This window comes from Pleurodeles waltl, chromosome 9 (assembly GCF_031143425.1).
Source record: "Pleurodeles waltl isolate 20211129_DDA chromosome 9, aPleWal1.hap1.20221129, whole genome shotgun sequence".
In the NCBI taxonomy this organism is placed as follows: Eukaryota; Metazoa; Chordata; class Amphibia; order Caudata; family Salamandridae; genus Pleurodeles; species Pleurodeles waltl.
Window position 1 is genome coordinate 348,345,065 of NC_090448.1, and position 27,715 is coordinate 348,372,779.

The following is a 27,715-nucleotide window of genomic DNA, read 5'->3' on the forward strand; positions in this document are numbered from 1 at the left end:
TTTGAATTCGTTTTTGTGACCTGGGAACTTCTCTGGGTCAGGTTATCGCCATTTTTATATGCCTCCAGTACACACCTTTAGTGTGCAGGAGAGGGGGCTACCTGAGGCGACAGTTTCTTCTGTTCTGGTCAGGGAGATTTTTGCCTCCTTTCACTGTACGAGTGTAGTACCTGCCTAATATTTTGATTTCACCCAAGTGAGCCTGGCGGATTTAACTGTCATGTCCTTGGCCAACTATAGGTTACTATATCTACCGCAGAACAGGACTCTCCACTCCCGAAGTGAAGGGATTGTTCTCAAAACAATATATTGAGTTTGATTCCGGAGTGTATAGTGTGCACCTGCATGAGTCTATTATTGTTAACTCAACAGTTGTGGCTTCAAGGAAGATCAACAGCATGTTGCAACAAATGCCATTTCTTTTGGCTATTGGAGAACATTAACCCACCATCAAGGACCATTAACAGTATTCTTTCTTCCTCACACAGAAAACTCAAATGAAATTTTTCAAAGTGATTCTTGTAAACTTTATTTAACAGCATCCCAAACTGTGTTGAATTTCAGCATTATTCAGATGTACAGCGGCAAATTTTCTGTAAGACAAAAACATTTTATTTGAAGGCTTCTTGGTATAAAAGCTCAAAGACCTGTAGTTACTCTCAAACTAAAAGGCATAGGTTGTTTGAAAAGGAAAGTTAGTCCCTAAATCTCATGGCTTAATGTTTGTTCATCCCTAAACTTTTCTCTAACGTTCAATTCAACTAAAAGAGTGATTCGCCCACCTTTTTCATTGATTCAACACCGGCTTCCTAACTTGTTTGCCAGAACTGCTCTGTAGTTTTCTTAACTGGGTACCTTCATCCAGTCTCTCTGCCTCCTGGGAACAAAATACCAATGAAAACCATGCTTCTACCTAATTTATTGGTGCTACCATTAGTCCAATTTTGTGGTGATATCCCATAAATATCTTTCACAACTACAAGACGGCATTGATTTTTCACAAAACCATTTACTCAACAATAAGAACTGGTATGACAGGCCCCTCTAGGGGACTCTCACAAATTTGCTCACAGACTCCTGTGCAGAAACACAGGTTGGTTAAGCAGTTTTACAAGATGTTTGCTTTATCATCCTGTTGTTTGCCTTTTATTGTTGTCCACACATAGATTTGTGAGGGAAGAAACAGTATTACCTACATCTTGCATTACAGTTGCTATCCACCTGTCTGCCATGATTCTTGTTTCGTTATCCTGCTCGGTAGAAGTTAGGGATTGAGTGCAAGAGAGGTAATGGCCTTGGTCAATACGTGGGATGCAGTCTTTTGTGGCATAGAGCAACCTTGCATGAATTTGTGGCCTCACTGATGTACCTTTGACGCAAGTCCTTTATTTTCTCATGTGTGCATGGAAATGGGTGCAACAAACTAATAAAATCTTCCTTTCCCACACAGGATTGGTGTGTCTGTCAAACAGCAGTTCACAGAGGAGGAGATCTATAAAGATAGAGACAGCCAGATCTCTGCTATTGAGAAAACATTTGAGGATGCACAAAAATCGGTGAGGGTGTGATTTCAGGGTATGGATGGGAAAATCTTTGTTGTGCCACACAAACATTCTGGTTTGTGATGTTATAGGACAATGTAATGCAAGATAGTCATTGTTTGGATGCATGGTGGAAGGGGTAGAGGGGACTTTAAACATGTTGCATGAGATATCTGAACTAGGAATAGTGAAGGAGGAATTGTAGGCTGTATCGTGGTCTGTGGATATGGGATTTCATGAACAGTTTTCAGTGCAGAGAGGCATAGGTAAAGAGCTAAGGGGATTTTTAATCATTGTCAATGGATGCTGTTTGAGTTTGATGCCGGGGGCCTGGTGCTGTAGGACTTGATGTGTTTGGTCATTTGTCTTTGCATGGTGCTTAATGAACAGATCCCAACAGTCCCAAGTTCCACATTAGGGAATGGACAATGTAGCTCCAGTAATGGTTCTTACGTTCTAGCAAATGTTGCTCAAGGATGTGTGGCACTCCTGCAACAGGGTAGGAGACCATAGGAGTGTAGATTTAGGTTACACTGGCTACATAGACCCGAAGTTGAGGCAAAGGGACAGAGTATTCTGGTTAAATATGCAAAATAAGTATTTTTCCTTAGCAAGGATAACACATTTAGAAATTATCTTAAATGTCTGACTAGTAGCCCTGTCATACTCCTACCTGTAGCCGTGCAGTGCACATACCAAACCCACATATGGCCAAGTCTTAAAGGTATTGGAGCCAGAAAGTCCCATGACTCCGTATTGATGGCTGGAGGGTACTATACAAATCTCTTAACATAAACTGTTGCCCTGAATCCCTTTGCCATCAGTCCCATGCAGTTACATCGCTTTTACACAGGTTTATCACAATGCTTTGTAAATTTGCCACCTTTGTCGTCCTTTGTAGCTTTTGCCTACAGAAACACACTAGTCACTGTACCATGCATGCCCAAGCTTCTAATGTTGATGGTCACAACCTTCCCTGCCACTTCCTTCACCTCTCCTACGGCAGACATTTGTATAATTATAAATGGTTCTATATAGCGCAACCCCAGAAAGAAAGGTTTGTTCCTTGCCAGTAACACAGCCTGTGTATCAATCATTACTCACTTTCTTCCCTTTACAGTTTCCTTCACACCCTTTTCACAACTAGAAATGTTAGGCATTCTTGAGACCTGTTGGAAGTCTCTTCAGTGAACCTAAGGAATGAACATACATATACTACGCTAGAAAATGCACTTTCTGTTTGTAGACTTTGTATCCCAACCTTCTTCCAAACTAGTTTTTTGTTTACATTACGGTGTCTGAATGGAGGGCCTAAATATTATATAGGGGGCATTAGGTAGGAATAAAGCATTTTCTTGTCGAGGAGTGGAGCTGTCTTCATTTCCTTATGATCATTTGTTGTTGTGTTTTAGATTGCTCAGCACTATAGTAAACCTCGTGTTACACCTGTGGAGGTTATGCCAGTATTCCCTGACTTCAAGGTAAGACGTGTTTTCTCTTAAGCAACAACGTTTCCAGTAACAGACTACCATCAAGGTATGAATATTTCTGCCAAAAGCTCTCTCCATATTTGATATCTAATTATGAAGACATTTGTGTGAGACCCGTTATTGTGTACAATAAGCAATTCTACCCTAGCATACATTTGTGTGAGGTATAATTTTTTGAATGCATGCAAAAACACTTGTGTAATACTGCAAGTACAGGTGGTTGGGTTGTAATTAGTAAGTATACCTGCTTCAGAATTACTGTTGGTACTGTTTGGATTGATAGAATCTTTCCTTAATCACAAATATGTGAGTTGTTTTTGTAGGTTGTGCAGGTGCCTGCAAAACAAACTCCTTCTGATTAGTGAAACAACAGTGGACTAAGGTCTTAGAGTGAGCAAGTGTTACTGAGCTCTGAATGTGTCTTTGAAATGTGATTTGTAGATGTGAGTGCTTGTAAGACATTGGTGGTAACCCTACCTGTCTCTGTAAGTATATTTGAGGTCTGAATTGTAAATGTTTGTTTATTGAAATCGAAGAGCCTGTTTCGAGGCCATAGCATGAGCGCTGCCACCTTTACTCTACGCTGTGGGTGTTATCTATTGTTTCTAATTGGACAACTCTGGGTATTGGCAGCTCTTAAGTTCCAGAGTTATTGCAGGGTACTCCTGGATGCTACTCTTGAGAGAGACCGGGATTAAAAACGTTTTTATTCTCCCTTCAGATGTGGATTAACCCCTGCGCCCAAGTCATCTTCGACTCTGACCCAGCTCCCAAGGAGGCCACGGGCTCAACTGCACTTGATATGATGTCACAGGCCATGATTAGGTACGACCTGTCTCCATTATTTAGCAGCAGTGAGCATATTGTTTGAAGGTGGGAAGCAAGAGATGAATACATAATTGAACTTTGGTCCAGGCAGTATGGATGAGTGCAAGGGCTTTGCTTATCCCCTGAGGCCCCATAAATGGATAGCTACCAAAAATCGGCTGTGACAATTTCTCATTGCTTTTCTTTCAGAGGAATGATGGACGAAGAAGGAAACCAGTTTGTTGCCTACTTCTTGCCTGGAGAAGATACCATTAGAAAACGCAAGAGGGATGTGGAAGAAGGCATGGACTACATGGCAGATGATATGTACGTAGATTGGGGATAAATTCTGAATGGGAATGAGGGCTCTCCTAAATGCATATTTGTTGCTGTCGAAGTTGGTGGTATCTATTAGAAGGGCCATTTGCTGACCTTAATTTGCTGTTCCAGCTATGAATACAAGATTGCCAGGGAGTACAACTGGAATGTGAAGAACAAAGCCAGCAAAGGCTACGAAGAGAACTACTTCTTCATCTTCCGGGAGGGAGACGGAGTGTATTACAACGAGCTAGAAACCAGGTGAGCCATTAATACAGTGTGATAGTGTGTACTGCATGGTTGTGGATTATCATAAACCAAACACTAGGCAAGGACTCTGAAGTTCACATTACCAAGTCAGACTAGTTATCCAGGATACTCTTGCAGGCTCGAAACTACACAATGTTTAAATGACTATAAAAAAACAAGATAACTAACGAATTGTCATCGCCAAGTATGTCAGTTTAGATCAGTGGAGGTTGTCCAAAGAGACATTTGAGACCAGTTTAAGTTTTCATAAAAAGCTACTGATGACATAATGAGGAGAAGTTAAGGGGCACCATAACAAGCTGGTAAATTGAGGGAGACCTCAAGAGCTAGAAACCTTGGTGATGGGTTAAGGGTCACTGTAAACCTAAAATTAGCTGATGTATGGCGATCATCCTCAAATGCTGCGGGCCAGTTGAGTGTTCAGAGATAGCAGGGTGATTACAGGGTATGTGCCAGAGAAACCTAAGTCTTGATCTGACTACAGAGAGAATTCCTAGATAGGGATTGATCGATGAAGGGTAAATTGAGGAGTGAAGGTGTTGCTTGGAAATATCCTGATGAATATGTCTTTGTTGCAGGTAGTTAGCGAGATATGCCCTAGCAATAATATTTTAGATGAGGTTATTTAGAGACAATTGTGTGATGTCTAGGATACGTTTTGGCAGGACCCTCTGAGATGGATTGACAAGGGTATTGTGATCTGGAATTGCTTGGATGTGTTCTCGGAGGGTCTTAGTGCCATGAGAAGGTGGTGCATGAGTAGGACATGTTGGTGAGAGCATGGATCTGTTGGTTCTTTTTGAGTTCTGTATAGAACATGTCTCAACAAGAGACCTCAGATGGATAGGAGAGGTTGTTGTTTGCTGAGGGTGATTTTTTTTTTTTTTTTTTGGGAATATGTCTTCTAGATTCGAAGGGGGTCTGTGATCCTTTTATAAGGATTGTGTGACATTACCCAGCGAACATTTGAAGTTGATTAGTGATTATGTTGTGTTGGGTAGTTTGTAGGAAGTGTCCTATGTGTATGAAAAGTGGATTTGTGAAAATTCTGTATTCTTGGTCACATGCTTGACTTTTTTTTCTTAGGTGTGCCTGATCAGGTGCCAGGAGAGATTTGTACCGGTTTCTTCCCCTATTCACTCTTTTTAATTTTTTTGAGTCGAGCCTGTGTTGCATGCGCTGGCACATGCGTATCGCAGCGAGACGCTTTAGTGTTTAAAAAAGGGCTCAGAGCCCAGTCGACGTCACGTCCGTGTTTTTCATTGGTTCGTGGGCTTGCCTATTAAAATCTGCTTGCCTTCATTAGTCTAAGGCATGCATACGTCATGCCTTTTCCGGTGGCTAGCCCTCCTCAAGCGCATCGACCAATTACAGAAAACATGCGAGGCTTGTTGTTTTCTGTCCGGCTCGTGGACTACTTTTTCTCTAATTTACTAGCGCGATTTCGCTTGGCAGAAGTCGAGTGCTTTACATAGTTAATTACACTTTTTCGGGTTACGTGCATAAATGCACTTTTGCTGATAGGTGAAAAGTCGGGTTATGAGTTTACAACGCAATCGGCTCTAACGTGAGCAACCGCGAGACCCGTTGCTTTGGAAATGCTTGTTTAAATGTGTCTCTGTATTGTTTCCTTCCTTCAGAGTGCGGCTGAGCAAGCGAAGGGCCAAGGCTGGTGTACAGACCGGAACCAATGCCTTCTTGGTGGTTAAGCACAGGGACATGAACGAGAAGGAGTTGGAAGCCCAGGTAAGGAATTCTGACCGTATCTCTGTTTTGGGTTCAAGGCAGAGGCTTTACTACATACATGATACTTTCCAAGCCCATCTCCCCGCCTCCCCCCCCCCCCCCCCCCCCCCCTTGAAGAAAAAGAAAAGAAGTAAAGAAAATATATTCTGCACCACTTAACATTCGGAACACATTCATTTTTTAGAGACATTTTGCAACAAAACTGTATAAAAATGCCAAAGTTTTTTTTAAATTCTAAAATTTCATTTATTAACATGCAGAGGCATTGCAACTTATTACATAACAGAAGTATTTTTTAAAGTGTTAGTTTTTTAAAACGAACATAGAAACATTAATGCCTCCTCCCACCCTGCCAACAATGCCAGTAGTGAGATAAGAGGCAAGTCAGTTGTCCCATCGGACCCTCTGGGTGGCCTTGGTACTTATACATTGACAACATTCTAGTTAATTAAATCAAACACAGTAGAAGGTTTTGTACTGCGAATATCCTGACCACAGATATCTCAAGTTGCTATTACATTTGAAATGAAGAAAAGGGAGACAAAGTGAAATCAAACATTTGTCTAGGATCTCACAGTTTGGTCAAGTAGGAAAGCCAGGATTGATCATAGGTTTTATTTGGTTTTACATTGTGCAATTCTGTTTCATTCCAATTCAGTAATGAAGTTGCTTCGTTTTTTTTTTTTTTTTTTTTTAACCCTTTACTGTGTTGAGGTAGTGATGGCAAGAGGAGAAAGGCTGTCAAAATGGATAGTGATTCAGATACTGCATAATGATATTGTCGAATCTGTGACTCTTCTAGAGACGAGGGCTCAATATAGAGGGCAGTATGGACTGAAACCCTCAAAATAACTCCATGACTCACTGATCATAAGTCGTTGATGCTTCACTTCCCCAACGCTTTCCTTACCCCCAGCCAGCAAAGACCGATACCCATCCCACTGGCATCTTTGCATCTCTCGGGCACACCACAGACCATATTTTGTGGCCCCTGGGCACATGTTTGTGAGTACCCATGATGTTAACAATAAAAATACATTGTTGCAATGCTACTAAAATGTTATGGAAAAAAATACATTGTTCCTTTTTTTTTTTTTTTTTTTTGAATACACATAAAATGCTCTCATCAATAACAACAATTCAATTTTTACCTTGTAAGAATTAATTTAATTCCCAACCTACAAAAGCAGGGAGTAAAATACTTCAATTTTAAAACTTTATCTGGAGCCCTGGAATTAGTCACACTATTCAGCTATACCCTTTGGGTGTATAACTGGTTTCCTCTATATAAGACACCACAATACTATTCCGATTTATTAAATACCCTAACAGCACACTTTTCTTTTGTGATGGATAATCAGCAAAGGAAAGACAGTTGTTAAAACTTTATTCAAAGGTGTTTTTTATGGTAGTCCACAGTAAATCTTCCCTGAGACGCGGGATGATAGAAGTCACCACACTAGCAATGTAAACTGTTCACTCCTGTAATACTGTCTCCTTGTACTCTTCAGGAGGCTCGCAAAGCTCAGCTGGAGAATCATGAACCAGAGGAGGAAGAGGATGACATGGATGCCTTCAAAGAAACTCGAGGATCAGGTATGACAGAACTGAAAAATATCCCTCCAGGTACATGTATTTCGTGTTTGACTCCTCTTCTGATGGTGTTTGTGAAGACACTGCTGATACGCTTTTGCTGTGAAATTGAACAAATGTCTATGGAAACAGTGTTTTCCTCAAAGTTAAAATTTATCACCTTAGAAGTCTGCTTCTCTACAAATCTTGTTGGGTATCCTTTTCAAATTGTCTTTTTGGTAGCTTGCACACGCTGCCTGTAATGTCAATAATGACTTCAGTACACGTTTTACACTATGGAGTCAGTTTGCCAATGCAAGTCTGAACAAAAAACGGATGTGTTCTATAAAGAATGTGGGCTTACCTCTCTGTGTTTACCCCCCACCCCCCAAATCGACATCCTTCCAGTTGGTGAGCAAGCAGGAAATTTAAAGAGTAACTTGCACATATATGCCACTGTGTCTTGTTTCCCCAGTTAAGCTTAGGGACAGACTACAGGTGCCTTTTTGTTTTTTCTGTCTTCTCCACTGTGTTCTGTGTTTGAAAGAGAAGATCGAGGGCCACGATTTCTTTTACTTTGGAAAAATGCGTCCAGCACAAAAACACACAATTGATTCTCCTGTGACATTAAAGGAATGTAAATAATGACACAACAGAACTAGTCTTTATTCTTCTTGTCCTGATTGTTTAAAGTTGCACCTCAACCTCTATCTGGATGAAGACTATAGGCCCTATTCAGAAAGGTAAAAGGTAAATCTACATTAGTAGATTTAGAACAAGTACATTTACTTTTATACTTCTGAGTAACTTTACTACCTTTGGCTGTTCCCAGGTAACAAGCATAAAATTACTCCGGGGCTTAACATATTCCTGCTCCCTGAATTTCAGGGATGAAACCTAATTTACAAATGTAAAGTTACTACTTATAAAATTTCACAGCTAGGTAGAGGTTTTTACATGGTAACCAATAGCAAAATTTATGGAACTAAAATTTTTTAAAGATATTGTAATATTAAGTATGAATGTAAATTAATTCAACATAATTATTTTAAATGTAACACAAAGTAAGTAAGCCTCAACACTATAAACATATATTTATTTATAATATATTAAACTTAATTTTCTTAAGATTTACTTGAATTAACTCACATAGAGTATATCATTTAGATTTTTTTTATGTTGTAAAATGTATTCAGCCATGCTCAGAAATAATTTTAACTCATTTTTTAAAAATTTAAATACACTAACTTTTACATTTAGAAAATGTTTTCAATACATTTTATAATGTATATATTTTTAACGGTAAATTACATTTATTTATAATTTAAAAAAGTTAATAAGTTAATTTATTTACCGTTAGTTCCCATGGTCTTATATGTTAAGTCTCTCTCGCTCTCTCTCCATTATTTTCTATGAGAGGATGTTGCAGTACCAGTGCTTAAGCATTTGTGATGCCGAATGTATTCCATCTTGGAGCTGGAGCACATTTACTACTGTTTTTGGCCCTTTTTCCTATACTAGCTATGAAGTGCACTTTTTGGATAGCGGTATTTTCACGCTTTTGTATGGGTGCATATCCCTCCCTAAACCTATCTTTACGCTTCTCCCCTTTAGTTATAAGTCACCATTTTCCTGCCGCTCCCTCCCCCACCACCACATTTACAACTAAAATAAATATCTACGTGTGCAGAGATCTTTGCAGTTAGGCTTTGATCTCTGCACATAAAAGCATGGAGAGGTGACAGTGTTAAACCTTCATATGTAGGTTTGTGATTACATTTTTGTGGTACATCAGTAGTACTATTGTAGTCATGGAGGGGCAGTATCTGTATTACAACAGTGATTGTTTTGTAGCATGTTTAAATCACTGTCCTTTCCCAGTGGTGTGGGGGGCAGAGTGGTTACAGTTGGTCTGGTAAGTTGTTACTCTGTTGTGTAAGGTTGAAAGAAGGTGTTGGTTGAGTTGTCAAATGTGTAGAGTATGGAAGAAGTGAGGTGTGCTGATTGAGTAGCGTGTGACAGCATCTTGGGTATGGGGCAGTATGGGAAATGCACGTGAGGTGTAGTTTTGCATTTTTCTGACAGAAAACATCAACTTTTAATCCTTTTGTGTGTTAAAGATTTTGGGAGAAGGTGGTGCCTTTCTCAATTCTAGATTGCTGATGGTAACCATGACCGTACCAAAGTTTTTAAATTCTTTTGGGGGTTGGTGGCAGCCTCAGTTTCATGGGTCGCACCTCTAATGGGTTTATAATGAGGCCAAATATTCAAATGTCCTGCAAGAAGGCTTTCAAGGATCGAGCACAGCTGATCCCAGTCTGCCCGGGCTGGCAAAGGATGCTGATCTGTAGAAACGCAGCACTCTTCCCCTCTTACTTTCCTGCACTAAGTGAACCTGCTTGCACAGCAGGATGGCCTGGTCCTTCATCTCAGTCCCTAAATGCTGCAGTTGCACTTGTGGAGATTTAGCAGTGTCTTTCTCATTCCAGTCTGAGACTTTGGACATCATCCTAGTTGCAAAGAAACCTGACACACAATCTGTTTTATGCAGGAGGCTAGAACAAGTTTGTTCAGTGGCGCAAGTCAAAAAGGCCTAAACTCCATGAACACTTTTACAGTATTCTGTGCTTTGCAATGTCTCTTGCCCAGTAGGGCCTAGCACTGGCTATGGTAAAGGTTATTTGGCTGTCCTATCCACCTTCATGTGTCTCCCTGACCATCCTTCTTTGTTTGAATCCCTACTAGGTGCACACATTCTGAAAGGTTTACTTTGTTTACTCCCACTGTACAAACCTGTAATAACGTTTCTTATGGCATCCTGATTTAAATCAATGCACAGTTGCCTTGTTAAACTCCTTACACTGAAAACCGCCCTAGATGCAGTGATTTCTGTCTGTATGGCTGGTAAACTCCAGGTGCTCTTAGTCAAACTACCATCAACAGTATTCTATGTAGATAAACTGAAACAGGATTGGACATAGAGGCAGATTTTAGACCTTGGGTTCTTTAAAAAAGATTAATCAAAAAGCATAAGTGCAAGATGACAGCATTTCAAGAAGTAATTTCTATTTTGGAGAACGGGGACCCACCAATGATAGACTTAAAATGCCCCTACTTTCATGACTGATGAACCAACACCATTGCAGATATCTCAGATTTGTGTTGGAGGAGATCATTAACAATTCAGGATACTACCCTTTGGGAGAACATGTGTCCCTAGGGTGTTCCAAAATGTTTTGCAGTAGTTGCAGCTTATGACAGTAGACACCCTATACATGTTTATCCAAATTTAGACGGCTGACTAGTTAAGGGGAATTACTTTCTGCAATGCCAGAGGAGTAGCATACAGCCATTCAAACATTGCACTCCTTTGGGTTTTCAGTGTATATTAAGAAATCATCACCTATCCTGGCACAGGGCCCACCTCAACTCTGGAACCTCATTAGTAATCCCCGCAGAGATAAGGATTTTGGCAATGCAGGGGCAGATTCATCTTTACCAGATGTCACAGTCTGACAGTGAGAATACTGAAGAGACTATTAATGTTTATTGGCTTCATATACTCCAATTAAACTACATGCCATACTGAACAGGAAGCCACTGCAAGTGTGGCTGAGCCCATGGTAAAAAAACAAGGGGTGGTGGGACGATCTATTGGTTATCATGAAACAAATTCAAGGAGAGCTAATACAGTGGACAAAAGAGAACATGACAAAGGATAGTCTTTCAGGGCACCACTTACCTCTGTGACAGTCACCAAAGCATCACACGAGGTGGGTGGGGTGCACGCATGTGAAGACTCCAAATATAGAGTCAGTCGAACATATGTTATAGATCATCTGACTAGCACTAAAAGCTTTCCAGCGGTATGTTTAAAAAAAAATATATATATATATTGATACAACGCTACAGCTTTGTTTTTATTTAAACAAGGAGGAACCAAATCATACAACTTGTTAAAGCTAGCACATGAGATATGAAAATGGGCAGTAAAGACCAAGATCAGTTACAGCTGTACACAAAGCTTGACATCTGAATGTAGAGGAAGACAGACTAAGCAGAAAAGTAGGTATATCCAACAAGTGGCAACTGAATCAAGAGATCGTACAAGACATCCTCATACAATGGGGGACTCAAAACATAGACCCGTTAGCAAACTTGGAAAACTCAAAATCTGAAGGCTTTGCATCCAGGTTTTGATATTCACTCTCCCTGGGCAATGCACTCTGAGATGATGAGGGATATTTGCCTACTCTTTTTTTTTTTGTTTTTTTTTTCCTGAGGATGCTGCTGTTGCTGACGGTAGTCGGCAAATGCAGAATTTCGGGTATTAAAATGATACTTGTAACCCCAATGTCTCTAAGGCTTCGTCCAAGGTACACCTCAAAAAGCTACCAAAAGGAATGAAGGTATCCCATCCAGGACCAGAACAAATATTCCTAGAGGCATGTCTCCTGAAGACTTGGAGCCTATACTCCTCGATCTCTCAAGAAAATGTTTCACAATCATTAAGATGGCAAAAACGCCAGCCAAGCACAGGTACTAGGCTGCAAAATAAGTAAGATTTCTCAGTTTAAATCAAAAGCAGAAAAACACAGATGGTATAACTAGATAGCTAACATCATACACAACTTCATGCACCTAGTAGATTGCAGGTTGGCTTAGACAGCACTGAAGGTCCGTTTTCAACAGTAACGTACACAAGTTCAAAATAAACAGCTTCTCAAAATGCAGACCTTTACAAAGTTTACAGAGAGGATTATGAAAATATACCCACCAAGGTGTATCCCACCAACTTTGTGGAATTTAAACACTCTTATAACATAAGCACTAAAACCACCCTTTGAACTCCTTCATAAAGCATACTTAAAGGACTTGACACACAGTCTTCTTTCTGGTGGCACTCGCGGTACTGAAAGGGGTAAGTTATCTTCCATATTAGACTATGCAACTTTAAAGCCATTTCCAAACCCCAAGAATGCCTGCAAAAATAAGTTTGGACACATTGTGCTATGAGAGGCGTTATGTACTGTGTGCCAGCTACAAAGAATATTAGCAAACCAACAGTTATTTGTGGCACATTTTCCACAATCAAAACGGCAGTCAGTGTCAAAGGCTTTTTATCGACAATGGATTGTACAAACTATCCAACTGTGCTACTTTTGGCAGAGAAGATTCTAAAGTTAACATATTTAACAAGGAGCGCATTTCAAAACGTTATTGTGTGGAGACAGCCAAGTAATGAATGAATGAAGCCCAGGTGAGACAGTCAGTATGGGAAAAAAAATATATATAATATGGTATTGCACCATTAACACAAACATCTGTTATGTTAGAGGGGAACGGCGTTGCATAATTTTTCAAATCATTTGAATGTGGAAGATGTTCACGCTGCATAAGGAACTGGTAACTTAACTGTCACAATAGATTTGGAGATTGCATCTCTTCTAGATTCACAGTTTTCCCGGTGAAAAGGGTTAATAAAATGAGAAAAGGGTTAGTATTTTACAATGGTGAAAAACAAAAATCTATAAATGGAGGCATTGTGGGCTTAGAATCAGCCTGTTGGCAATGCCCAAAATAAAGAAACATTGTAAGAATTCAGAAAATATTGTTGCACAAGGTTACACAGAATATGAATCTATAGGTATACCTTAATTACAGAGGGTGGTAGCCACTCTGTAGTTATAGTTAGGCTTCCCAGATATAGTAATTCCTCTGATTTTTGCCAGCTAATAACTTTGCCACTGCATGATGAATCACCGCAAAACCTTGCAGACCTATTGCTTTTCCCACATTGGCAGTTGATGCAAAGTTTTTGCGGCAATTCATCAAGGGGGCTCAAAGAGTAAAAGGAGGGATCCCAAAACTTGTATCTGATAGAGACTTCAAGTTGCAGATTCCTTACCTTAGAATTTCCCTGAGGCGTCAGTGTGGATCTGGAGATTTTGTCCCGAGCAGTACCCCTGGGCACCGTTAGGTGGCGTTAGTCAGCTCTGCCTCAGTCATCGGTAGCGTGCACACCAGATATGACGTTGCAGGACCTATATAGGCACCACCCCGGTACACTGACATCAGTTCCTTTCTTTCCGTGCCAGTCAATCACATATCCGAAGAAGAGCTACCCCGCAGTCACTTTTTGATTGATCATTTTTAATGTTTTGTTGAAGTTGTTTAGGTGTTTTCACATCTGGTGCGTCGAGGATGTCAACATGCAAGACCGAGTTCAAGCCCTGTGGATCCTGTCATCGGGCAATGTTCTTGATGGATCTGTACCTTGTGTGCTTGTGGTGTTTGAAGGGCGACCACGACCCTAAGTTGTGCAGGCCCATGAATCCGAAAGCTTTGAGGGAGTGGTCCCTAAATCTCATTGCAGCCTGGCGCTTGGCTCCGCGTCACTCACGACCTCGTCGAAAGGAAGGTTCAGAGAATTGTCGCAGAGCCCCCATTCTTTATCGTCCCACTCCAAGTCCTTAGGACGGTCGGGTAAGTCGAGGCACAATAAGAAGTCGAAGAAGAACAAATGTTTGAGTTCTTTGGCCGACGCGACAGGGGATAAGTAGTGTCATCATTCCTGGCCTATGTCCTTTGAGTTTATATCTGGGCCGACTCTGCACCTCCCCGAGTTTCTGTGAGTCAGAGAGAACCCTGCACAACTCCGCAAGTTCTGAGGCCATGCGCCTCATATTTGCGTAGTCTGACTCACATGGAGCGCCTTTGGGCCCCGCACAGTCAGCAGGGGCCTACTCTTGTTCTGCACCTGCAGCTTCGGCCCCAGCTCCAGGGAGCAAACATGGATCAGTTTGTGGATTCCAATCTGTGTCAATTGTACCAACTCGACATTCCCTGATAACGGTTCTCACATTAACGCCGCCTGTGCCCCCCCCCCCCCCCCCCCCCCCCCCCCCCCCCCTCCTTATTGCCTACTCCAACAAGGAGCCGGACTGTCATTGTGCAACGCAGATTCCGACTTCGACAGGGACTTAGCTCCCTAGGTCGGATCTTGACCCTTATTCTCTTGGGATGGGTTTGGGTGCGGTGAGGATTGGGAGGGGTTGCTGGACCCTTTGGAATACCAGCTTGAAGATCCCATGGGCTGGCTGACGGACGTGGGTGAGGCTAGTGGTCTGGACACTTCCCAAGACCCTGGCATGCTTCCCCCTCCATACTGTGGCTATAGAGGAGGAAGCATCCCACTTGGTGGTAAAAAAAAACTAAAAAAACAGATGAGGTCCTGGCAGAGGTGCTTCAACCTGAGGTTTCTACTTCCAAACCCCTTTTGCCCTTTAATGAAGCCCTCACTGATGTCCTTCTGGTGACCTGGTCCAAACCCAGCACAGGGGCTCCTGTGAATAGGACTGTTGCCCAACACCATAGACCAGCTCCAGATGATCTAGTGTCTCTAATGCAACACTCAATCCTTGAGAGCTTGGTTATCCAAGCCTCGATGCCTGTAGGTGCATTCCAGATAGGGTGTCCAAGAGGTAGGATGTTTTCTTCCTCCAGCTTGGCATTACTGTCTGTGAACAAAGCATGCTTTTTGGGCCACTACACCTGTACGTTATGGACATGGTTGTGCAGGTGCTGCCACAGGTCCCATAGGAGGCCCTGGCATTCTCTCACAAGCTATTGCTGATGGGAGAGCTGCAGCTAAGTTCACAATCAGATGTGGGCTGGATACGACCGACTCACTAGGTGGATCGGTTGCCTTAAGATGCCACGCTTGGTTGAGGATGTCTGGCTTTTTGGAGGGGAAGGGTGTTGTCCTATCCAACCTTTTGGACATGCCAGTGTCTTCGGAGACAAAGCAGACTCTGCGCTTAAGTGCTTTTAAGGAGTCCCTGGCTACGGACAGGTCCTTGGGCCTTGCAGCTGCCCCTCACCCCCCTCAGACTGCTTTTCGCCCCTTTCATGGCTATGAAAGAGGCACCCTACCACCTCCGTTCCCCTCCAGCCATCATGTTGTGCTTGCTGCCCAGCCTCTTCATGGCCGGGGACGTGGGATCCAACGTCTTCGTGGATCAGGGAGCCAGCGACCCCCACCTTCCCCCAACCCTATCCTCCAAGACTTCCCGCACCACCACCCTCCCTTCCTGCGCCCCTCGGGTGTTCACAGAGGTGATGGCGCTGGTCGTAGCTCATGTGCGCAAGTCCGGCTTTCTCCCAACTACTCTCCGCACCCTCCAAACCTCGACGACTAGCTGTTTTAATGTGGATTCGCCCCAGGCTGTCTCCCCCTACCTCCAGACTACTGAGGACCACCTGCATTCGCTAGAGTCCACTATAAACGTGCAGAAGTCACACCTGACTCCCTCTCGGATGCTCCCTTTCATCGGAGCTGTTCTAGACAGTGCATTTTCAGGCTTATTCTCACAAGCAGTGAGTCCAAGGATATTCAGTCTATGATACTGATGTTTCAGCCTCTGTTCTGGATTTCTGTGAGATTGACTCTGAGGCTGCTGGGCCTCATGGCCTCCTGCATCCTGTTGGTGACACATGCCAGATGACATATGCAGGCTCTGCAGTGGGGCCTGAAGTTTCAGTGGGTGCAGAATCAGGGGAATCTTTAAGACATTATCCAGATCTCTGAGGGAATTGCGCAAGATCTGCAGTGTTGGTTTTTGAACTGCAATTGGGTCGGAGGCAGATCCCTCTTGCTTCTCCAACCAGATCTGACAGTAGTGATAGATGTGTCACTCCTGCATTGAGGTAGACACATGGGAGAGGCGGAGATCAGAGGCATCAGAGGGAAAGTAGTGCAGGTATTCATGGACAACACCACCGCCATGTGCTACTGCAACATGCAGTGCTGATTGGGGTTGTGAACCGTCTCTTAACCACTGGACATGGCTGAAGCAGGGCATTTCCCTGGTGGTTCATCACCTGGCGGACTCTCTGAACGGCAGAGCTGACAGTCATCCAACAATGCCTAGAAAATCACAAATAGCATCTCCATCTGGAGGTGGCATAAGTTCTCTTTTCACCTCTGCAGAGAATGCACAATGTCAGCAGTTATGCACATTGGAGTTTCCAAGGTGGCACTCGCTCAGCGAAGCTTTTCATCTTGAGTGAAGCTTAGTCCTCCTGTACGCCTTTCCGGCCATACCACATCTGCCCAGGGTTCTCAAGAAGATCAAGAACAACCTAGTCAAAGTAATCCTTGTGGCTCGGGACTAGGCATGACGAGTCTGGTATCCCGAGTTATTGAGCATGGTCATCAATCCTACGATCAGACTGCCCCTTCAGGAGGATCTTCTGTCGCAACAGCAGAGGACAGTTATCCACCCAAAACTGTCCAGTGTCCATCTTTTTGCGTGGAGATTGAGCGGCAGCAGTTGACAGCTTTTGACATTCCGCCCGAGGTCTGTAATGTTATCTTCCCAGCCAGGCGTCCCTCCACAAGAACAGTGCACGTCTGTCATTGGAAGAAATTTGTGGCATGGCGGACAGACAAGTCTGCCACCTCCCACTTCTTCATAATTGTCCTCAGGCTTCTGACATTAAAAACGACCTTCCTTGTAGCCATTACATCGGTCCGTTGGGTGTGAGCTGCAGGTATAATCATCTAAGCATACTTACTTCCTCGCCCCCCCCTCCAAATCCTTCTAAGGAAGAGGAGAAACTCCACAGCCTGGACCCAAAAAGAGTGTTGGCGTTCTATCTTGGTCGTAACAAAAAGTTCTGGGTGGATGATCAACTCTTGGATGGGTATGTGGGTGCGAAGAAAGGCCTGGCAGTGCAGAAGAGAACCACCTCTAGATAGGTTATTCTCCGCATTAATATGTGCTACGCACTGGCTAAAAAGCAACCCCTGGAGAGTTTGCGCACTCACTCTACTAGGGTGGCAGCTGCAACTACTGTGTTAGCACTCTTAGTTCCAGTCCTGGACATCCATCAGGCAGCAATGTGGAATTCACTGCACACGTTCACTGAACACTACTGCCTGGACAGTCTGGTCCGAAGGGATGGGTACTTAGCCCGTTGGGTCCTCAGGGCTTTTTGGTGTGATCTTGGTTTGCAGGCCCTCTGGAGATGGTCTTGCTTGGAGTATCTACTTTGGTACCCAGGGCATTGGGACATCAGGGGTTCCCCATGGGCTGCAGCATGTATTATGACACCAGTGGGAACCCATGCAAAATGTATCTGCTGGCCTGCCATTGCAGCCTGCATGAAAAGGTGCATGCACCCTTTCACCATAGGACAGTACACCAGTTCACTATAAGATCACCCCTATGGTGGGCCCTTCCAGCCCAAAGAGCAGGGTGCAGATCTCTGTGTGTGAGGGCCCCCCTGCATGAGCAGAGGTGGCCATATGAGCTCCATTTCCTATGCACTCGACTTCGTAAGTGCGAGGAAGCCCTTTTACCCATGTACTGGCCACAAGTAGCTTACCTGTGGTCCAGCTACGTAATGGTAACTCCGAACCTGGGCATGTTTGACACCAAACATGTCACTCGCACTCCAATACAGTTGCCAGTATTGGTTGCATGATTCCATGCACTGTAGGGGCTCCTTAAAGGACCCCCCCAGCATTGCTCCTACCAGTCTTCCAGGGTTTGTGGGCAGCCCAGGCGGCTGCAGACCCTCAGATCGGTTTCTTCGCTCCTGCTGCTTGACCGGCTCAGGCTGGGGAAGGCAGAACAAAGGATTTCCTGTGGGAGAGGGAGGCAACACCCTCTTCCTTGGCAATAGGTGTTACAAGGCTTGGTAGGGGAGCCTCCCCAAGCCACCGGTTTGCTTTGAAGGGAACATTTGGTGCTCTCCTTGCATTAACCGGTTTGCACCAGCCCAGGGACCCCTGTTTCCTGCTCTGGTGCGAAACTGGACAAAGGAAAGGGGAGTGACCTCTCCCTTGTCCACCACCTCCCCAGGGTTGGTGCCCAGAGCTGCTCCAGCTGGCCCCTCAATTCTGCCATCATGAAAACAAGATGAGGAGTGGCCAGGTCAGGCAGGTGACGTCAGTGACCCCCTCTGATAGGTGGTCACCGTGCAAAGTGACCAATCCCCCTGGTAGGGTTATTTAGGGAAGTTCCCAGATTTAACATGCAAAACTTCATCAGGACTCCTCTGCTTCGTCTACATCTTCTCTTCACCACTGGAACCACAACTGGACACTTAAGGAACCGACCAGACTGCAACTCCTGAGACTACCTCACCTTGCAACATTGTTTCCCTGGTTCCTTCCAGCAACTGCAACATTGTCCCAGACTTCAGCTGCACTAAGAAGCAAGAAGGAATCTCCCTTTGAGTGAAGGAGCCACTCCCCTGAAATGTGTGGATCCTGCAACATAAGTGGTGGTCTAGTGGTCCCCTTGGTTCTCTCTGCCCTCTGTCGATTTTGGGAGATAAGCCCTTGACTATCCTTGCAGGACAGTACCTCTGTGCACCCCGACACTTGCAGCAACCATGGCTTGTTGTCGCCTGCTCCAAGGAATCTTCAGGCTCTGAGTAGCCCCGGCCCCCAGCACTTTACACTTTCAGTCTCTCCTCTTCTGCTCCTTCGACTTGGGACTCCCCTCCAGGTGTACTGATTGGGCCTCACTGCAACTTACTGTGCCTGCTGCCAGTGGTTTGTCTTTGGGGGCTGCGACTGCTTCTACTGGCTCTCCCAGCTGCAATCCCCTTCAAGGGTTGAGTCCCCTAGACCTTGCTGGTTCTCTTCAGCCTTGCAACTCTTCTTTTGCCTCCTCTTGCATTTGCCGAGGCTTGTTGGTAATTCTCCTAACCACTGGCCATGAGTGACCGACAACTAACGTGGGACATCATCTAACATGCTCCAAGGACTTCTCTACAGCTCCTGGACTCCACAGCTGATCTTTTCCTTCTCCCGTGGACGCAGCTCTTCATTCACAGAAGGGTCGGTATTGGCTCCTGCCCTGTCTGGACAAGCTATTGTGGACTGGACTCTGTCCCCTCCTTTTGCAGTTACTCTTCTTCCAGAATCCACCTTCGGGTTCCTCTCCTTTGGTCTGGTCCTGTTCTTGCACAATCCATTTTCCAAGTCCTCTTGTTAGTCCTTGGGAAGAACAGGTCTTACCTCTGCTCTTCTGGTCGCTGTGGGTCACCTAGGTACTCACTTATTGGGGTCCCGAGTTCTCCCAGCTCCCTCATATCCTTGGGTGGAGGACTTCATTTCACATTGTTAGTATATGGTTTGGCCTTCCCCTAGGGCCCTAGCTATTTTCTACTATTCTTGCCAATGCAAGTGCTTTGCACTCATTCTAGATGCATCTTGGTTGCTCATCCACAGCTACCTCTAGAGAGCCCTGGCTTCCTAGACACTGTCTTCATTCACTAAAAGGGGTTGCCTTGACCTGTTATAAGGTACCAACACCATCGGCGTCCACCACACACCAGTCCAGCTTCCTACTAACGCCTTATCTGGTAGAGAGACATTCTGATTGCAGAGCGTGGAAGATGGGTGGGTTGGTAAGGAATCTGCAAACTGATTTCTAGGGTCAAGGTCTTCCCTTTCAGGGCTCTAGTTTTGACTCACTAATGATCAGTGTTCTTCATGGCTCCGTGTTTCAGGCGTGGAAAGTCGTGAAAAGAAACTGACTTTAGGGCGCCGGGGTAGAAACTATGTCGGTTCTGTGATGTTCTATCCAGCGGGCTTGACACTGACAACAGATGCGGAGCAAACCAACACAACCTAACGGTGTGCAGGGTTACTGCTCGAGAGAAATCACTGGCTCTAGACTGACGCCTGGGAAAAATTCTAAGGCAAGGAATCTGCAATAGCATGTGTCTCTACTACATAAGGCGTTACCGAAGGTAAGTAACTTGTTCTTTTCCACCAATGCATTTTTCATAGACTTTGTACTCGGGCGTAGCGCTAAATCAGGCAGTCTGATTTAAATGAAATTTGGCAGGCATGTAGTTTATGGTGTGTAGATTATCCTTTGTGGTAGTAGAGGTGTATATAGTGTAAGTTTTTTTTAAACATTTAAGGCAATAAAACGTAGAAATTACAGCTATGTACCGCAGCTTCAGATATCACTAAGTACATGCCAGTATCAAGGCAGTTTGATTGGCTAATGGATGGAAAGTAAAAGACAACCATGTTGTTTTGACAACACTTTTGCTGTGGTATCTGTTAGGGCTTTAGATAAAGGTGAGCAGTAGGTTTTAACATTCTTCTCTACCTCATACCACTATATTAAAGTGGTAATAAGTAGAGTCAATTATTATTTATATGTTTCAATACACTTGAAATTTTTTTTAACTGAGTACCACCTAGAAAGAACCCCAAAAAAATAAACAAAATAAATATGTAAAATAAACTGTACGACACTAGATTTCACAAATTAAGTGAGTGTACTTTAGTTTATTTTCAATTTTTTTACATATTTACTTTTTCAAAAAAGAGTACTGCAGTACTACCTATAAAGTACTGAGCTACTTGAAATAAATATGCTAAATAAATTAAGTTACTGTATATACTACACGGCTTTTTTAACGTAGTGTATTATAGTGTATATTTTTTATCTTTACAAATTTGTTTTTCATTTTTTCTGTAACTACTGCAGTACTAGTGCAGTGCTCCTTAAACCTTTTTTTTTTTTTTTTTTTTAAATCTAGAAAAATATAAATTTTCCCTACCTGTCACTGCTTTAATAAAGTGGAAGTAAGTAGGCAGCAACACTAAAACCTACTACTTACCTATATCTACGACCCTAATCCAGAACACAGCCAAAATGTGGTGAAAACTACATGACTCCCTTTTACTTTTGTACAGGGAGTCATTAGCCAATGATATACTACCCTGTGCTCGGCATGGAGTGTGGTATATCGCAGCCCAACATAGTAAGTGTTTGTCACTTATACGTTTAACACTACTTCACCAATTTAGAGAAAATACTAAAGATTACACTTACCCCATAATCTATATTTCTGCCACATTTCACCTACATCCAGTCAGCCACTTTCATGCTGCGGCTTTATAAACTAGACTCTACTGCGCCATACGCCACTCCACACTATGCCACTCCCCTCCACACTACTTAATCTATGCTGCTTCTCCCAACGTCACTATACTGTATTTGACTCCACTGTATTCGCCTTCACTCTGTGCCACTGCATCCTACGCTATTCCAGTCTACGCCACTGCACTCAATGCTATTTCAGTATACGCCATTCAATTTTACATTATTCCACTGTGTGCTAGTGTAGAAAGCTGGCTGTCTATATAGTGTAATAGAATGAAGTACACTGTGCAGAGAGCCCAGTGGATCCCAAACTGGTATTGCAAAGGGAAACGTAGCTAGGACTAATGATCTATTTGTGGTAGTGTGGGCGAGCAGTTAGGCTTATCAGAGGTTAGTGCTAACCATTTGTTGTACTCGCAGAGGCGATAATTGAGACACACACTCAAAGAATAAATCTTAGATCAATTTTGACAAATAACAATTCTCTTGCATATAGTTCAAACTTAAGAACTTCGTATTCAGGCAAGTAGACTTTTAAGCATAAATACTTAGCAGTTTCATAACTAGGCAGTGCAAGTTTCAGAATTCTCTCAATATTATCCTGTGGAGAAAAACGATATTCAGCAAACACAGGGTTAACAACGATTTATGAAGCCAATCTCAGGGAATTAATGTGAGTACTGGGCACTGGTCAGAACCACACCAACAAGTCATGCCTGGGCGGCCAGGTGCAGTAAGGCGTCTGGTGCCCAATGGTTTCCTATGGGAGTTTGGTCGTGGTCATTGTGAAGACAAGTTGCAGGCTCTGGTCAGGAAGCCAGTCCGGGACAGCAAGCATGTGGGTAGTAAACTTGGCGTGCTCTGTTGTGGTGCATCTTTGGTCCTCTTCTCCTGTGCCCAGAGGCGACAGATGCAATGGTGTCTCTAGTTGTTGAGTTTTTACATCTTGAAACACTCGTGGGCAGGAGGTCCTGGGTGTTGAGGCTGCAAGTGTTGTGGGGGAGTCTGGCAGGGGTGGACCCTGGATGGACTGGAGCTCTTAGGAGCCGGGGGACACCTTTGGCACCGGTGAACCACCTCGGCTTGGGTCAGGGGTCAGTGGTGCTGTGGTTGTTGATATTGGATTTTCTCTCTCTACAAGCCTGTGGGAGAGGGGTCCTGCTTGCAGAGCCTGCAGGTGTCTCGGGAGAGTCCAAGATAGGTGAGACCACTCTGGACTTCGTCTCTGGGCAGCTGGGGCCCCATATTGGCACTGTTAGTTGGCTTGCGTCACCTCAGGTCATGGACGTCGGGTGCAGTAGTCACTTCTGGTGTCTGGTTTCTGGGATCCAGCAGCTGAATTCTTTGGAATTTCATCTTGCAGGGCAAGTCTGCTGCCCACAGTAGACTTGAGTCTTTATTGAAGGTTGGATGGGTTGGGATCTTGAACAGGATCCTTTGAGGTCAGCAGGAAGGCATGAGGGACTGGTTCCAGGTCAGCTACTTCTTCTGTTCCTCTTCTATGTGTGCAACTCTTCTTTGGCTGAGTCTTAGGTTGTTGAAAAATTAGTTCTAAGGTTTAGGGGTGCCTCCTAAATACTCAATTTAGGGGCATTACAGGGAGTGGCAGGTGGTAGCCAATGGGCTGGCCACCTTGAGGGCGACTACACCTTTCTTGTGTCAACTTCAGCTCGTACACCTTAGGGGTGGGGCTGGCATGGAGTGGGCACGTCTACTAATTTAACAAATTTTTCCACCTGTTCTGCTGCCAAAAGAGGGGTCAGGGCAGGGGGTTGATCATCTCTGCCATTTGGAGAGTCCTAGTTTGTACTACAAAGGTGGCAAGGTCTTTGAAGCTCCCTGCCCTGGAATGTCGATTCTGCCTGGGAGAGGAGGTCACACCTCCGCCCAGAGCAGGCCTTTGTCTCAGGTTCTCAAGAGCGCTGGCTGTCACCTTGGGAGGCCAGAAATGTTTCTGTGGTGGCTGAACCAGTCAGTCAGCACACTAGTAGGTGGTAGGTTTTCAGAGGCACTTCTAAGATGCCCTCTGTGTGCATGTTTTAAATAAATACATCACTGGGGTCAGTGAGGGTTTTTGAGATGTTTGATACCAAGGGAACTCGTAGTGACCGGTGTTCAGCACATGCTTTTAAAGTGGCTTTGCTGTACACTTACTATGTCTGAGAATCGACAGATCTAGCAGTGGCATATCTGCTCATGCATATTTGCCCTCGCATGTAATATAAGTCATCCTGCCTTAGGGCTAAATAGCCTGCTAGAGTGGTGACTTACATATTTTGCATGCAATGTTGGGGACATGGCACCCAGACTGTGTCACGCAGCCGGCAGTGGCAGTCCACATAAGGTTGGTGCTGGGTCCCTCAGAATGACACAAATTGTGCTGCAGCTCTGAGGGGCCCTTTTCAGTACCCATGCCGTAGGTACCAGGGGTACCATTTACTAGAGACTTGTAGAGGGGCTGAAAGGCCTGGCCACATGGGGATTAAATGAGCAGGTGTCTTGTTTTAGGGAATACACACTAGCACTGTGGACCTTCTTAGCAGGAACCCAGTGCACTTCAGTCAAAGTTGTGTTTAAAACCAGTGGGGGTACTGCAACCAGAACCCAGCTCCCTACAGCCAGTCCTCTCCTCTCCACTCCACGCTACTCCATTCTGCATCACTCCATGCTATGCTATTCCACTCTATGCCACTCAACTGTATGCTGTGACACTGTATGCTATTCCACTCTACATTATTTCACTCTACGGCGCTGGATCCTACGCCATTCCATTGTACACGACTTCACTCTGAGCCAGTCCATTTGACACCACTACATACTGTACTGTTTCACTATACGTCAGTTCCACACTGCACCACTGTACTGTACACCTCTGCCCAACTCGAGTGGGACTTAATGCCCCTCCCCTCCTTCCACAATGGGTAATAAATAGTGCATCTGCATAGATGTGTATTCCATGGCATTTTTTCTGTGTGTATGTTTTAACAAAAGTTATTTAACTAAAATCAGGATTGTATGTGTTAAATGTATACAGTAGCATAAAATTGCTTTTGCAGAGGCTTTCTAATTATCGTTTCTCTGTGTAAATTAACTGTCTTGCAGCAATCGGTATTTTTCTAATGTCAGCTTTGCTGTACTGTGGAAATAAAGTACAGTTTTATCTTTGCACTGTAGTAATGTGTGAATGTGCCTTTATTTGGATAGTTACTATAAATAATTTGTTATTTGGCTGCGTTTATTTTCACTGGCATGGCAGAAATAAATATCTATATAGCATAAAGGTCCAAGCAAAATGGAGGAAACTGTAATGACTTGATTAAAATATATATATATTTACACACACATACATCAAATATGCTTGCTAGAGAGTTAATAGTTACTGCTGTTTCTAGGGCACTGTGGCTTTCTGGTTAGGCTAGAGGATCTTAATTTTATGTTTTCCTGTTACTGAACCAGCCCCGGAGTTCTCTTCCTGCTGATGCTGGACTGCATAAATATGGCATTGTCCGAATCAGTAGCCCCGGTGCAGACCCTTTCCTTGCCTCTTTCTGTTGCAATAATGCTGGACCCTTCCGATCCAGTTGGCGTTATGATGCTGATGTTGTCTTTCCCTTCACTGGTTATAATGATTTGATTTCTTTTGTGTGTTTTTTGCAGATGACGAAGGGGAGAAAGGCAGCGAGAGCGAGAAGGAAGCCAGTGAGGCAGAACGCTCTGGGAGTGAGAGTGAGCGTGAAGAAGAAGAGGTTGAGGACAAGGAAGAGAAGAAAAGTGAGAAGAGTGCCAGTGATGCTGAGAGCGGTAGTGAAGAAGACCGTGCTGCTCGAGACAAGGAGGAGATCTTCGGCAGTGATGATGATGAGAGTGAAGCGGAGGAGGAGGCACAGAATAAAAGCAGCCAGGAGGATAGTGGTAGTGAGGATGACGAGCAGCCAAAGAAGAGGAGGAGGATCCGCAGTGAAAGCAGAAGCCCTGCTGGCAGTGTTAGTCCCGCCCACAGTGGCAGCGAGCACTCCAATCATGAAGAACACAGTGCCAGTGAGCAGGCCTCAGAATCCAGCGATAATGAGGGAAGTGCAAGTGACAGTGACTGAGCCCTCACGCGCTTGTCCTAGACTCTGCCCGCCAGGGACCCATGAGAGAGTGTGGGTGGCCCCCTGAACAATACTGTATTCTTGCTGTGACCTGGAATTCATATTGTGGGGGCTTTGCTGTACTGCAAATCCACAATGCCCCCACCCCCAAGCAATGCCTGTGTGGCATCTCTGGACTAGGATTCCTGTCACCCAGTGGTTAGGTTTGGAGTACAGTTCTGCGAATGTCTGACCATCATCTCATTCATCCTTGGCTACTTCAGGGTGTTAAGTGTGATTTGGGATTCCCTCAGTGAGGGGAGTATGGGTGCTTTGCAAGGCTTCAAATTTATTTTACTAAAGTTTGCTTCCTTTGTTGGGGGGGGCATGTGAAGGGCTTGCAACTATGCAGACCTGCCACTTGTCCCTTATAATGTTCTGAGGCGCATGTCTCCTGAATGAAGCTTTGGATTCCTGCAGTAGAATATTCGCCGCTCTTCCGAGTTTTTGTCAGCTAGACATTTTTTTGTAGCCCCCTTATTTGATGTAAATACTATACTATTACACACAGAATAAAACTGGTTACCTAATAAAGGCTTTTCCTAAGGAGATAGTCATTTCACTTTTTTGGTGGGAAGTAGAGGCGAACCATGTAAGATGTTTAGCTGCAGAGGAAATTACATCTGACCTCCTGCAGTTATTCTATCCCAAATTCTAACAATACTCTCTGCAGTGGTGAAGTGTACTACTCTTTCTTTTTATGCTGCACGCAAACACACTTTTGCCTTACAGCTACAGGAAAGTACATTGTTATTCCTTTAATTCCTGTGCGGCGAAATACCGCCCATTCTCTTAAATGCTGTACGAAAGCATTTTGCCTGCTTCTTGAACTGCTTTGGGAAAACATACTTGGATCACACCTTTTGAGGAGAAATGTTCTCTTCATATTTTCTTTTGAACTTCCACATCCTCCTCAAAGGATGCATCTGGGCCCGTATTGGGTTGCCACTGAGCTCCATGTCCTAAGGCTATCACATATCCATATCTAGACATTTATTAAAGTTTATCAGGTTTGTTCATTCAGGTGGCCCAATTTACGCACACCAATGCTACAGCTCACAGCACAAATAGTTTGCCAACTATAAGAACAATTCTGGAATCAAGTGACCTTGAGCGAAGTAGAAACCAGAGGTTCACCTGTGCATAAACACCATACACCTCCTGACTGTATGCCGTCTATTACATCTGTTACGTACTTGTCACCTTAAAGTTTGAGTGCGTAGTGCCTTCTCTCCTACAAACTGGAAGAGCACACGTTCATGTGAAACTCAATTAAGGAAAATGTACAATTAGGCAGGAATTCCTGCAACTAAATGAATAAACAAACCAGTTCTTCCATCTAGACAGTTATAAATTTGTGAAGGTTATCATAATAATATACCATACAACCAGGTACTGAATTGCACCCTAGACATTTATTGTAAATCACCATTAACGTAAAACAGGTTTTTTTTCAAAAGTACTGACACAATGCATGGTGAAGAAAGTGCTCCCCAACACCACAAAAAACCTAAAATGGAAAAAATCACTGGTGCTTTAACATTTATTTGCATATTGATATATAATCACACAGACAGCCTCCCTATGTTTTTTTTAACAGACAAATATATCTATAGGACAGTTCATCTATGAAATGAGAAAACAAGGTATGTCTTGTTGGTTGTCGACGACGTTTTAACCCCTCTAAGGGATATTGGGGTCTCATCAGTGACCTGCGGAACTAATGTAGTGGAAGTAGTAGTGAATAAGCCTTAGAATTGGAGCTGTAGGGTTGGTTTAGAGGGGAAAAAAATGTATGGCATACGTACTGCTTGCAAAACCATAGTAATGCAACCGGAGATAGTGCTGCATCTCGATTTAATATGATATCTGGAATCACAGGTAGTCTACAGTTAAATAAGATCAAAAGG

The 27,715-nt window shown here is 43.9% G+C and overlaps 1 protein-coding gene across 1 annotated transcript in view; it reads left to right on the plus strand.

Annotated features, from left to right (window-relative positions):
* Positions 1-26,354, plus strand: part of PAF1 (PAF1 homolog, Paf1/RNA polymerase II complex component) — a 50,067-nt gene extending 23,713 nt beyond the window's left edge. The window contains exons 7-14 of the mRNA XM_069206923.1: positions 1,451-1,556; positions 2,954-3,022; positions 3,753-3,856; positions 4,049-4,165; positions 4,289-4,417; positions 6,067-6,172; positions 7,684-7,768; positions 25,330-26,354. Coding sequence (XP_069063024.1) covers positions 1,451-1,556; positions 2,954-3,022; positions 3,753-3,856; positions 4,049-4,165; positions 4,289-4,417; positions 6,067-6,172; positions 7,684-7,768; positions 25,330-25,766 — 1,153 coding nt within the window. The 3' untranslated portion in view covers positions 25,767-26,354. The remainder of the gene's footprint in view (positions 1-1,450; positions 1,557-2,953; positions 3,023-3,752; positions 3,857-4,048; positions 4,166-4,288; positions 4,418-6,066; positions 6,173-7,683; positions 7,769-25,329) is intronic.
* The last annotated feature ends 1,361 nt before the right edge of the window (positions 26,355-27,715 follow it).